The sequence below is a fragment of the Aegilops tauschii genome, chromosome 5 (genome assembly GCF_002575655.3).
Source record: "Aegilops tauschii subsp. strangulata cultivar AL8/78 chromosome 5, Aet v6.0, whole genome shotgun sequence".
Taxonomy (NCBI): Eukaryota; Viridiplantae; Streptophyta; class Magnoliopsida; order Poales; family Poaceae; genus Aegilops; species Aegilops tauschii.
Genome location: NC_053039.3, coordinates 555,578,236 through 555,591,626, shown reverse-complemented (window position 1 = coordinate 555,591,626; position 13,391 = coordinate 555,578,236). Strand labels below are relative to the sequence as shown.

The 13,391-nt window shown below is 45.1% G+C and overlaps 2 protein-coding genes across 3 annotated transcripts; one reads left to right on the top strand and one right to left on the bottom strand.

Annotated features, from left to right (window-relative positions):
* Positions 1-4,272: 4,272 nt before the first annotated feature.
* On the top strand, positions 4,273-7,030 carry LOC109782533 (guanosine deaminase). Its single transcript, XM_020341156.3, has 5 exons — positions 4,273-4,577; positions 5,278-5,337; positions 5,500-5,690; positions 6,512-6,616; positions 6,705-7,030. Exons 1-5 carry the CDS (start codon positions 4,562-4,564, stop codon positions 6,891-6,893), a joined length of 561 nt encoding a protein of 186 aa, XP_020196745.1. The 5' UTR covers positions 4,273-4,561; the 3' UTR covers positions 6,894-7,030.
* Positions 7,031-7,471: 441 nt separating this feature from the next.
* Positions 7,472-11,675, bottom strand: LOC109782532 (probable polygalacturonase). Of its 2 annotated transcripts, none has more exons than XM_020341155.4 (7): positions 11,359-11,675; positions 11,149-11,275; positions 9,787-10,104; positions 9,457-9,577; positions 9,192-9,366; positions 9,028-9,098; positions 7,472-8,480 (listed from the first exon to the last, which is right to left on the bottom strand). In XM_020341155.4, exons 2-7 carry the CDS (start codon positions 11,164-11,166, stop codon positions 7,753-7,755), a joined length of 1,431 nt encoding a protein of 476 aa, XP_020196744.1. In that variant the 5' UTR covers positions 11,167-11,275; positions 11,359-11,675; the 3' UTR covers positions 7,472-7,752. The 2 variants fall into 2 exon arrangements, with proteins under 2 accessions (XP_020196744.1, XP_020196743.1); XM_020341154.4 differs by having other exon boundaries at positions 7,587-8,480; positions 11,395-11,609.
* Between the last annotated feature and the right edge of the window lie 1,716 nt (positions 11,676-13,391).

Below are 13,391 nucleotides of genomic sequence, written 5' to 3'. Positions count from 1 at the left end.
ATATATTCCATATTACAAATGTGTATGGTCCATGCAGTAATGATTTCAGGGCTGATTTTTTTCATTGGTTGGACACTATTGATGCTTCCAATATGGACAACTGGATGTTAGTTGGGGATTTTAATCTTATCAGAAGCCCATTGGACAGAAACAGACCTGGTGGTGATACAAATAACATGTTAATGTTCAACAGCTTGATTCAGCAACTGGACTTAGTTGAGGTCCCCCTCAAAGGCAGGAGCTTTACATGGTCCAATATGCAAGATCTTCCTTTGTTAGAAAAGATTGACTGGATTTTCACTTCTGGTAATTGGAATATCTCCTTCCCCAACACCTTAGCTCATCCTCTTGCCAGAGTGACATTAGACCATGTTCCTATTCATATCCAAATTGGCAGTGACATACCCAAAGCCTCCATATTTAGGTTTGAAAATTATTGGTTTGAATTTGATGGTTTTTATGAAACTGTGGTACAATGCTGGAACAGAAATCACCAGCTCAACAACTCTGCTAAGGATGTCTCTGCCAGGTTTAAATGTCTCAGACTTGGCCTAAAAAATGGAGCAAAAACCTATACAGGCTAAACTCCACCATTGCTGCATGCAACTATGTTCTTACATTATTGGATGGAATTGAGGAGCAAAGACAGTTATCTACTATGGAGGCCAACTTCAGGAAAATACTGAGGAAACACACCAGCAAATTACTAGAGGCTAAAAGAATTTATTAGAAATCCAGGTTCAAGATGAGAAGTGTCAGATTAGATGATGAAAATACTGATTTCTTCCATGCCATGGCTACACAAAGTTTCAGGAAAAATTACATTACCTCCATTCTTAATGAAGATGGAATTTCTTGTCAAAATCATGACCACAAGGCTGCAATTATTTGGCAATCATACAAGGACAGACTGGGTAAATCCATCAACCCTACTATGCTATTCAATCTGGATGAATTAATACAACACCATGACTTATCTGCACTTGATGCTCCATTCACTGTGGATGAAATTGGAAAGGTAGCCAAAGAATTCCCTGCTGACAGAGCACCTGGTCCTGATGGGTTTAATGGTATGTTCCTAAAAAAATGCTGGGATATTATAAAACAAGATTTCTATACTATGATTTGGGATTTTTTGAAGGAAATTGTGACATCCAGAGTATCAACACTGCTTACATTATCCTCATCCCAAAAGTTGCCAATCCAGAGAGCATGAATGATTTCAGACCGATTTCTCTGGTTAGCTTACCTCTTAAGTTTTTTACAAAACTTTTGGCAAACAGGGCACAAAATATCATTACATATGTTATTCATCAAAACCAATATGGTTTCATCAAAGGCAGAAATATACAAGACTGTTTGGGTTATGCTTTTGAATATCTCCATCTCTGCCATCAATCAAAAAGACCCATTATCATTCTCAAACTTGATTTTGAAAAGGCTTTTGATAAGATTGAATACAAGGCCATTATTGCCATGCTTAAAGCCAAAGGTTTTGGACCAAGGTGGATCAATTGGGTATCCAACATTCTTAACTCTGCTTCTACTGCTGTATTACTCAATGGAGTTGCAGGGAAAAAATTATGTGTAAAAGAGGAGTCAGACAAGGAGATCCATATTCTCCCCTTCTATTTGTTTTAGCGGCTGACCTCTTATAGTCTGTAATCAATGCTGCTTGGGTAAATGGGGAATTAACTCTACCTATAAATCATGCTTATGGACAAGATTATCCAATTATTCAGTATGCTGATGACACTCTTATGATAATGCCAGCTGATGCTGACCAAATTATTCATCTCAAATATCTATTAAACCTCTTCAGCCTCTCAACTGGACTTTTTGTGAACTACAGCAAATCTTCCATGATCCCCATCAATATTCACCCGCAGACTGTCTCTGACTTGGCTAATTCTTTTGGATGTAAGGTTGAAAGTTTACCTTTCACATATCTTGGACTCCCCCTTGGCATCACCAAACCATCTGTTCATGATCTTATCCCTGTTATCTCAAAAATTGACAAGAGGCTGTCTGGGGTTGCCAGATTTATGAACCATTCTGGTAGGCTAACATATGTTAACTCAGTTGTTGCTTCCATGCCCATATTTGCTATGTGCTCTCTTAAAGTACACTACACCGTCCTGGATCATGTGGATAAATCTAGCAGGAACTTCTTATGGTATGGCAATGACATTAACAAAAAAGGAAAGTGCCTTGCTAGCTAGGAAATGATATGTAAACCCAAAGACCAAGGAGGATTGGGAGTGCTCAACCTCAGAATCCAGAATCAAGCTCTCCTTATTAAGCACATGTATAAGTTTTTCAATAAGGCTGATATTCCCTGGGTTAATCTGATCTGGAATGCCTATTATGATTGTAATGGGTTCCACTCTCTGGTAACAAGAAAGGATCATTCTGGTGGAAAGACTGTCTCAAATTCTTGGACTTATTTAAATCTATGACCACCTGTCAGGTCAAATCTGGCAATACTGCTATGCTATGGAATGATAACTGGGATGGCAATATCATGAAACTTAAATTCCCTGAGCTGTACTCTTTCACCCTCCAGGAACATATTTCCATTACGACAGCCAAAAATATGGAAAACATATATGATTTATTCCAGCTTCGTCTGTCAATTGTTGCACACCAACAGCTTCACAGCTTGTCAGATCAACTTATCAACATTAGGGAACACAATGACAATGATAAGTGGATTTTCCAATGGGGCAACAGTACTCACATGACTAAGAAGATCTACAACTTTCTTATGGGACAATATGACACTGCTGATCCCATTAAGTGGATCTGGAAAACCTGCTGCCTCCCCAGACATATGTTCTTCTGCTGGTTGATGCTAAATGATAGAATAAACACATGTGAGCTGCTTACCAGGAAATCATTTCATTTGGATTCCACTTCTTGTGTTTTATGTAATGATGAAGATATGGAGGACAGAACACATCTACTATTCTCATGCACTTTCAGTCAAAACTTCTGGTGGAATATTGGTATTGAATGGAACACCAATTTATACATTCATGATATGATTTCTGATGGCAAGCTGAGATATAACCTACCTTTCTTCATGGAGATTGTGACTGTGGGATGCTGGAGTTTATGGAATCAGAGAAATGGACTGATATTTGAAAATATACCATGCTCCATCACATCATGCAAGTTTGATTTCATCACAACTTTCAAGCTCACCATGTTGAGAGCAAAGCCTAGCCTTAAGGATGGCATGTCATCCTGGATAGACAACATTTGAATAATTCTGTATTTTATCTTTTCTTTTCTTTACTGTAAACTCTTCCTCTCTGGTTGCTCTCCCAACAACCATTGTACTATGCACTTTTATTCATTATGATGAAAAATGACACACAGTAGGGTTTTACCCTACTGTTTTATGGTCAAAAAAAATGCTCTTATATTTCTTTACGGAGTGAGTATTTGTGATATAAAAGTCATGGTACGTTGGTTAAATCATGAACATAGGGATACGTGTGGGCCTTCCAAACAGGAAAGGGCTAGCAGTCTCTCCGTTCCAAAATATAGTGCATTTTTTGAAAGTCAAACATGTTTACATTTGACCAAAATTTAAAGAAAAATTTAACAGTCATAACACAAATCAGTATCGTTAGATTCATGATGAAGTACACTTTTATGTTTTTATTTATTTAGTATTTAATGTGTCGATAGGTTAGTATATAAATAAACTAGGCTAGACACGGACATGTTTGACCTTTGAAGAAAAAAAAAGCATGCACTACATTATGGAACATAGGAAGTATGAACATATATTTGTTGACAAGTCTAATGAAACCAATTTGATGATCTAGATGTTGGTATATTTTATACCAACTTGTTTCAGCTTATAGATATTTGATTTAATTTGATCAACGATTTGCCGGTGAGCCAGAGAGGGGTGCTCATAGGAACACGGTGCGCGCGGGGTGCCATTGAACTGATGAAATTGGCACGTTTGCCAATAGGATTGTAATGGTCTCCGTTGATTAACACAATCTTTTCTATTCGCAAAGAAAGCACTTTCTGCTTAGACAGAAAGGATGACTGATCTTGGGTCTCACGGCCTTTTTTTTCTTTCTTCTAGTAAAAAATCCGCACATGTGCGGCGCAAGATGAAGAAGAATCCCGGCGACGCAGACCACGTTCCGATCCCATCCCACGAAGCACGTCAGCCTTTCGTGTCGGCTCATCCCACGTCGAAATCGAAAGGAAAGAGTAAAATGCACATGCGCCGCGGCAGCGTGATGCACGCGACCGACCTACCGACGGTGGGCCGCTCCATCACCGCCGTCCGTCACGCGCCGCCCTCCCTCCCCCTCTCTATCCCTCTATCCGGTTGCGTCCGGTACTCCGCCAGTGGCCCGGCGCGGCCCTATTTATTCGCCGCGCACGCGACGACGACCCCCACACACACCTCCTTCCTTCCCAATTCCCATTCCTACGGACAGGCAGACACGCAACAGCCCGGCGCGCATCTCGCTCGGGGAGCTCCGCCGCCGATCCGCCCGCCTCCCCCTCCCCTCACTCGCCCGCCATGGAGGAAGCCAAGGGTGAGCATACGCATACCCACGCCGCGCTCTCTCGTCCGTCCATCCATCCGCCCGCCCGCCCGCCCGACCGAGGGTCGCCACCGGCCGGCGGCAATTCGTCCTGCTCCGGATCGGTCGCGTCGCGTGCTTGCTTTCCTTCTTCTTAGTTAGTCGCTCTCGGGGGCGGCGGATCGCCGCCTCCTGCGCTGCGCCGGCCGATCAGTCGAGCGCCGGGCGGATCCGAGCGGGGGCGCGCGCCGGACGGGGGGTGGGAAATGTGGCTGTTTTGTTTCGGAGGATGGGTCCTCTGCTCTGCTCCGACCGATAACATAAAAGGCAAAGGCAGGGCTCTGCTTTTGCCACATCTGGGAAGTCTGTTAGTTTTCCCATCTGTCAAGTGATGTGCTCCTACCGTACGCCTGTAGATAGATTGCCAGTTCTCTACTCTGGTTAACGATTTTGTTTTCTGCTCCGATCATACGCACTCACTCCTCCAAGGCCTACCCTGCTACTGCTTACAACCTTCCAAGTTCACGGGGGATCTTGTTCATTTGTTTGTGTCATAATTCTTGCACACATTTCATAGTTTCTTCTATGTGACTTGGGTGATAAATTCTTGTACACATTTCATAGTTTCTTCTACCAGATTTTGGATACAATCCTGTGCAAATTATGAAGTAACTTGGGTGCCTCGGTAATCAACTTCTTCCTTCTTCTGCAGTTGTGGAGACCAGGGATGGGACTATCGCAGTTGCTTCTGCGTTTCCTGGTCATCAGGAAGGTACTAACTACCATTTCCTCTCTCTACTTCTTACTTACCACACTGCAAGGCAAGGCATATCTCACCATTGCAGGGCCCTTTGCTACATTTGCTATTTTCTGTAATTGGAGAGCTGCTCAAAAGGCTTTCTTGTTTATGCTTATGTTTTGCCTCGTTCAACAGCGGTACAAGATAGGGATCACAAGTTCTTGTCGAAAGCCGTAGAAGAGGCTTACAAAGGAGTTGACTGTGGCCATGGAGGCCCGTTTGGCGCGGTTGTCGTCCGCAATGATGAAGTAATAGTTGGTTGCCATAACATGGTTTTGAACAACACCGATCCAACTGCCCATGCTGAAGTCACTGCAATAAGAGAGGTAGGTTGCCATGTGGACAGAGGTTATCCCTAACAACTACTAGGTGCTTGCTGTTTACATTTTGCTACTGAATGTTTTTCCTGTAGTGGCCTCATCTGCTGATATAGGCTGTATCCGATTCAGGCTTCATGCTTTTGGAACCAGTACCACTACATTCTTGCAGAATTTATTGTTATTTGTGCTCACCTGTCGACACAACTGAGATGGCATATGTTCTAGCCTCTGTCCGTTCTTGTACATCTTCATGTTTTACATTTTCAGTTTTCCTTATTCTCACATTAGTAGTGATATTATCTTGTATCACGTTGTCAAATTGAGCTACTTCAGTGTGACTACATAAAGTTGACTGTTCAAGCGTGTTATATACTTTATTGAAGACAGGGCTAAAGTTCCATAGTGATGCAAACAAACACTTCCAGCCTAACAATTGTTTCTTTTATTTTCATCAGAAAGGCTGGTAATGGATGAGTTATCATTGATGGATAGCCTTTATATTTTAACATTTCCTTGCTGAATGGTACCCCCTCCGTCCCAAAATTCTTGTCTTAGATTTGTCTAAATACGGATGTATCTACGGAGGGAGTAACAGGGTAGGTACTGTCCACATTAGTGGATAAAATAGAACATATTTATTTTGACATAAGAACATGTATTTATTTTTCTGAATAATCCACCAAGGGCTGTTGTTAGTGGCACTAGGTTGTATGGTTCATATTCCCTCTGAGCCGGTATATAATGCATGGTAATTTTGCATTTTATATTATTTCATTTCCATTGTTTGGTTATCCGTCTCACACAATCAGTTTTTGCTTGTACTCTAGGCTTGCAAAAAGCTTGGAAAGATTGAGCTGTCGGATTGTGAAATGTACGCATCATGTGAACCTTGCCCAATGTGTTTTGGGGCTGTCCATCTATCCCGGATCAAGGTTCACCCCTTACCTTACCATTCCTCATCCGGTACAATATGGTTTATCGAATCCTTAATTAACAATCTCGTTGAATGCTGCAATGCAGAGGCTGGTGTACGGAGCCAAGGCGGAAGCTGCTATTGCCATTGGATTCGACGACTTCATTGCTGATGCTCTGAGAGGAACTGGGTTCTACCAGAAGGCCAACATGGAGATTAAGCGAGCAGATGGGAATGGAGCTCTGCTTGCTGAACAAGTCTTTGAGAACACCAAGGAGAAATTCCGAATGTACTAATGTGTAGCAAAGACATGGTAGAATTTCACATCATGAAAGACCCTGATGCTCAGAAAAAATAATGTAATTGTCAACATTCTGTCATTGGTGATGGACCACAAACTATCAATTTAAATATACCATTTGATTCTCAGAAATACGTATGTTATTATTCGAGGAAGATTAGTATTACCTTGCTCCTAAATTTGATCTTTCTTAATTCTGAGATACTAATTTGGGGGTGATAATGAGGCCTTCATCATCAGACCATCTTAAAAAAAAGTCTTAAGAGAAATCTATGAATACAGCATTTCATAATTTACATAGCACAAATCACTTAAACAGTTTTTCTAGCCTTTTTAACCGTGTCTTTTGGTGTTTTTTGTTGTTTCCTCCCGCATTTCAGTTCTTTTTTCTGAGCATTTCAGTTCATGTTTTTGATTTTACATTTAGAGAGCAGAAATCAATGAATACGTTTTAATTCTGTGTATTTAGTCCTGAAAAAAATCCTAAAAGTGAGTTTCCTCCTGCATTTCAACCATGCATATTTCTTGCTATTCAACTTGCAACGAAGGAAGCCTACTCACAAAATTGGGAAATATCCAATTGTACTGTTCTTAAAATCTACGACTCAAAACTGAAATATTACAGTAATTTTGCTTTTGTTCTCATGCTCCAACAAGGCTTTGGAAACAGAGAACAAATCAAAGATCATGACAGAACAAGCTAGCACTGACATTCATCTCCACATCTATGTACAAGAAACAAATTGCATTCTAAGCAAAACTGATTGCAAAAATAAGATATACATGGCTAACACGACGCATCCCATGACGCAAGCCCCTTTGCAACAAATAACAAGCATCTATATCTACCTACATTACAGCGACACCAACTGCAATAATGAATTTAGTAATATGTTGGCACTAGGCTTATTATGTATGGATGCCCGTGAACCAACGGCTAAAGAACTGCCACCGTCATAGCAGATCGATGTCTCTTCACAATCTGTTCTGAGTTGCTCGCACGACTCTGGAGTCACAGAGTTTGAATAGCCCTGGATGAGCGAACAATTCCACGGATGCCTGGATCGTACGCTGAGGGAGACATTGGAGATGCATATGCTGCTGAAGTTGTCGCCCTCAATGCCCTCCAAGATGCCAGCAACACCAACATCAACGCCAACGACGTTCTCAATTGTGATGTTGCTTATAATGGGGAGAGCATTCTTGTCATAATTGTTATCAGGATGTTCACCATAGTTTCCATTGATCCTTATGGCCATCGAAACATTGTGCATGCTCACATCGGCTATGTAGACGTTCCTTACATACCCTCCACGTCCTGGAGCGGTCTTGATTCTGATTCCATGCAATGAGTTAACAATGCGGATGCCCTCGGCCCGGACTTCAGATATGCCACCTGACATCTCACTTCCGATGGCAATTCCAGCACCGCCCCCTGTTTCTCCTGTGATGTTGCTGATGCTGATATTGGAGCTAGGCTGAGCAAAAGAAATGCCATACTCATCCCAACCACTTTTGATGACAACAACATCGTCTCCGTTTCTGACATAACAATGACTGATGCAAACATTTGTGGACGAATCTGGATAGATATAGAGTTGCATTAGTATTTCAAGTGAACATTACCAGGACAGATTTAAGCCTTTTATGATTGCATAATAAGATGGCCTCAAAACTGTTGTGTATTGTACATCCAAATAACTAGGCTATAGTTCGATTTCAAGCAGTACATAACGTTAGCAATATTCTGAATTAACACAAATTTTCATATTTAGATTACAGTTGCATCTCATCGTAAGGCAAAATAACTTTGCCCAAGAAAGTAAATTCTTTCAACTGGTTAACTGCAATCTGTACTAACATAGTGTGATCAATTTACAAAAGAATATTTGCATATTTATTAGAATCTCAGTTATAAATGCAAGTTAAAGTTAACTTTCAAAACACAATGGAAGGAAAATAACATTTAAAAGGGAGCATGTGAAATTATATTGCAAGAACTGATATTTTTCTTCCTTTTTGTGCTCCCAAGACACAGCAGTGTAAAAATGGACATAAACAGGTATAACACTAAGAATAACAGGGATAGAGACCTCAAGTGGAAGAAACAATTCAGAGCTTCATATTACCTGGATTAATGCCGTCGGTGTTTGGCGAATTCAAAGGTGCTAGGATTGTGATGTGCTCGACAATAACTTGGCTGTTTATTCAGCAAAAGCACTCTAGGTAATGAATTGTCATTTGAAGATAAATTCTTAAGTTTTAAAAGAAAGCAAGTATTTAAAACACCAACCTGCAGTATACAGGATGGATATTCCAGAACGGGGAGTTCTTGAAAGTCAAATTTGATATAACAACATTGGTGGAGTACATCAACTCGACAAGATGCGGCCTAGTATAGTTCAGTGTGTTGTTATAGAACCAATCCCACCAAATGGCTCCTTGACCATCAATTGTCCCGTTAGCACCTACCAAGAGTGCCACATTTAAACACTTGCAAAACCAGCATAATAATAAAAGGTCGCTGATGCAAGCATAGACACAAGTTAGCTACTAACCAGTAATTATTACATCTGTCAAATGGGAGCCAAAAATTAAGCTCTGGTGCCTTCCTCCGGGGAGCTCTCTACCGCGCCCATAGGATGGAAGAGGGTCTATAACAGGCCAATCAGATGAGTGCTGCAGATACAGTATTTTCAATCAATAAAGTTGGAATTTACCACTATTTGTTCGGTAACCACTTCAAGAAAACATCATTTTGTAAAGCATACAAGAAGATTACATATATAGTTTTTCATTTAGAGGAAGTTGTAATCAACATGACAGTATAAGATATCATGGGCATGTGCATCATGTCATAAGCATACAAGAGCTGCGAGATATATTACCGGAGATCCGATTATTACTGCATCTTTGTCCAGCGACAGAGTGAGATGGCTGATCAGACTAAAACCGCCTGTCAGCCACCTTCCAGCAGGCACAAAGAGCTGCGCGCCGCCCTTGTCCGCAAATGAATTGAGGTAGAAGATGGCATTCTGGAATGCTTTGGTGTTGAGAGTCACGCCATCCCCGACAGCACCAAACTCAGTTATAGTGACACTATGGGGACGGTAGACGGTTGATGCCATGTCCGCGCAGTACATGCCGGATACGCTGGACCATTGGGTCTCAATTATTGTTAGGAAAACCAAAAGGGCTTGAAATACCTAGGAAAAAAATCCAAAGAGAGTAATGTCAGAAGTCATCGCGTACTCGCAGATTTGAAATAACCAAAGCAAAATACTAGCAGCAACATGGAACATGTGAAATGACGAGTTGCAAGCAGGCTTCATTCTACTCTGTTTCTACGGACACGCGAGGCAACACAAATAGAGCAGAGCAACGCCTCACGGAGAACAAAATCACTCTTTATGTCTGAATGAACTTTTTCCCACAAGTATCAGTAAGTACACCTAGAACACCTCCAACAGAGCCAAACAAACTAATCTTATCTTCGTTTATGTCCCCTGTTCCCCACAAAACTAATGGCCCCTGCAAGCACATGTATAGGCATCCTGAACCCACAAAATGCGGAATATCATTTCACTCCAATTTCTGAATTCGCTATCGACAACCAGGCGTTTGGCATCAGGCACATGCTACGACAGGACAGGAGGACAGGGCGCACTACACCATAATTACGCCTCACCGAGAACAGAATCATTCTTATGTTTGAATGAACTTTTTCTCACAAGAATCGGAACCCTCCAGCAAAGCCAAGCAAGCCAATCTCATCTAGTTTATCCCCTCTGCTCCCCACTAACTAATGGTCCCTGCAAACACATGTATAAACCCAAGGCATCATGAATGAGTTCCCAAATGCACAGCATCACTTCCGTCCGACTCCTGAATTTCGCTGTCGTGGGTGCTCGGCAACAACTAAGCATTTTGGCATCAGGCACATGCCACGGCAAGACAAGAGGACAGTCAGGACACAATACAGCTCAGTATGCACATTCGATCCACCTCTGAACACAGGCTGGGTGAAGGGCGGATCACGCCCCAATGCCAGCGGGGATCACCCCGCAGGACCAGCCACCGGACCACCGCCGCCGCCGACGACGGCACCAGTCCGCCTCCGGCCAGAGGTAAGAAGGCAATGGGGGCGGATCCCGCCGCCGCCGCCGCCGTCCATCCATCTACGATCCATCTCCCCTCCGCCGCCGTCCGAGAAAAGAGATCGAGGAAGGATTGGGTCAGCGGGCACTTACAGGCGCGGATCTCCCCATCTTGCCGGCGGCGACAGATCTTCCCCTTCCCCTTCCTCCTCCCCACAGACGCCCCCTCTTAACTCGGGTCCGGTCAAAGCCCGCGCCTTGAATGCGGCGGCGGCGTGAACTGCAAACAAACAACAGGAAACCCATCAAAAGAAAAGGACACGGAGGAATATACATGGAGACAAACCGGCGCTGCTGGCTCACCCGCCGGAGATCGATCGGCGAGAGAAACCTCCTCACCTGCTCCGCTCGGTCAGGAGGGGAGGGGAGGAGCGAGTCAAGTGGACTGGGTGAGTGAGGGGGGAGTGATGCGGAGGGCAGGGCAGAGGGCAGACAGGGCGGTGGGCTAGGCCATGCACCCAATCATGGTGCCGCCAGCGAGTCCGCCACGGTGGTGCGCGCCATCGGGGTCAAAGTCGCGGCAGGCGCAGAGGAGGAGCAGAGCCTGGCTTTATAGCCACCCATCCAGCCGCAGCCGCAACGGAGAGGGGAATGAGGGAGGATGGATCCTGAGATGGCTCTCCCCTGCCTGCTGACTGTTCCACCCTAAAGTCCAGCCGAAGTGACAGCCGTTCGCCGTCACTCCTCGCCAAATCTCCTCCGTCATTTCCTTTTCTCATTTTCGGTTACCATATCAGGCCTTGTTTTCATGTTTTATCATATGTAGATAGATGTAGAAATGTGTAGCATCTTTTTTTGGAGGTACATGTGTAGGATCACCGTCTCCGCACAGATGATTTTCCATGTGTCTGTTTTTACGGCAGCGAAAAATGTAAACTAATTTTATTGAACAGATACGAGTTGTGTAATCGTGTAGCATTAGCGTCTCGGACGAGGGCGCGCGTGTTTCTCCGTTGCCGCTTTTTTACAGTGCAGACGCCGATGGCTGCCTACTCTGCGGGTGCCTGCGCCGCCGCATCAACCGCCTCCGCCTCCACCGCCATCATGTTGTCAGTGAGGTGGGCCTCGGCTTCCCTCATCCTGTCCTTCCCCACGGCGGGCACACGGGTCCCGGGATGACTCATACCCCGGTGGACAGGTGATGGGGAAAGGGAGATTGGAAGGCTCCCGAGAAGATCGCGATGATCCAGCACCGAAGGATCCGAGCGCCAGATGCGCCGACACAATGGACTCATGCCGGACAGATCTCGCTGTCGGTCGGGGCCTGTCCTCTCGGGAGCGGCAGAGTGCACTGCGGACGACCATTGCCTCCTCCAAACCGCATGAGACGACACCCTAGTCGATGGATCTGTACTGGTCGTTGCCGGATCCGCTGCCTGCCATGTTGGAGGAGGCCGGAGATCACCAGACGGGAGCTTGGGGTGGCGGAGGGGAGTGGAGTGAAGTGGCTAGGGTTTGGCCTAGGCAGCTGATGGGGAGGATGTTGGGGATCGTTGCAGAAATTAAAAATTTCTACGCATCACCAAGATCAATCTATGGAGAGACTAGCAACGAGAGAGAGGGGAGTGCATCTTCATACCCTTGAAGATCGCGATGCGGAAGCGTTACAAGAACACGGTTGGAGGACTCGTACACGCAGCGATTCAGATCGCGGTCGATTCCGATCTAAGCGCCGAACAACGGCGCCTTCGCGTTCAACACACGTGCAGCCCGGTGACGTCTCCCGCGCCTTGATCCAGCAAGGAGGAGGGAGAGGTTGGGGAAGACAACTCCAGCAGCAGCACGACGGCGTGGTGGTGGTGGAGCAGCGTGGTTTCCAGCAGGGCTTCGCCAAGCACTACGAAGGACGAGGATGTGGAGAGGTAGGGCTGCGCCGAGAGAGAGAGAGAGGGAGAGAGAGAGAGAGACTCGTATGTTTGGCAGCCCCAAAACCCCCACTATATATAGGAGGAGGGGAGGAGGGTGCGCCCCCTCTAGGGTTCCCACCCCTAGGGGGCGGCAGCCCTAGATGGGATGGAGGGGGGCGGCCAAGAGGGGGAGAGAGGGGGGCGCGCCCTAGGGTGGGCCTTAGGCCCATCTGCGCCTAGGGTTTCCCCTCTCTCCTCTTTCCCGCGCCTTGGGCCTTGGTGGGAGGCGCACCAGCCCACTCAGGGGCTGGTCCCTTCCCGCTCTTGGCCCATGCAAGCCTCCGGGGCTGGTGGCCCCTCCCGGTGGACCCCCGGAACCCTCCGGTGGTCCCGGTACATTACCGGTGACGCCCGAAACACTTTCGGTGGTCAAAACCTCACTTCCTATATATTATTCTTTACCTACGGACCATTCCGGAACTCCTCGTG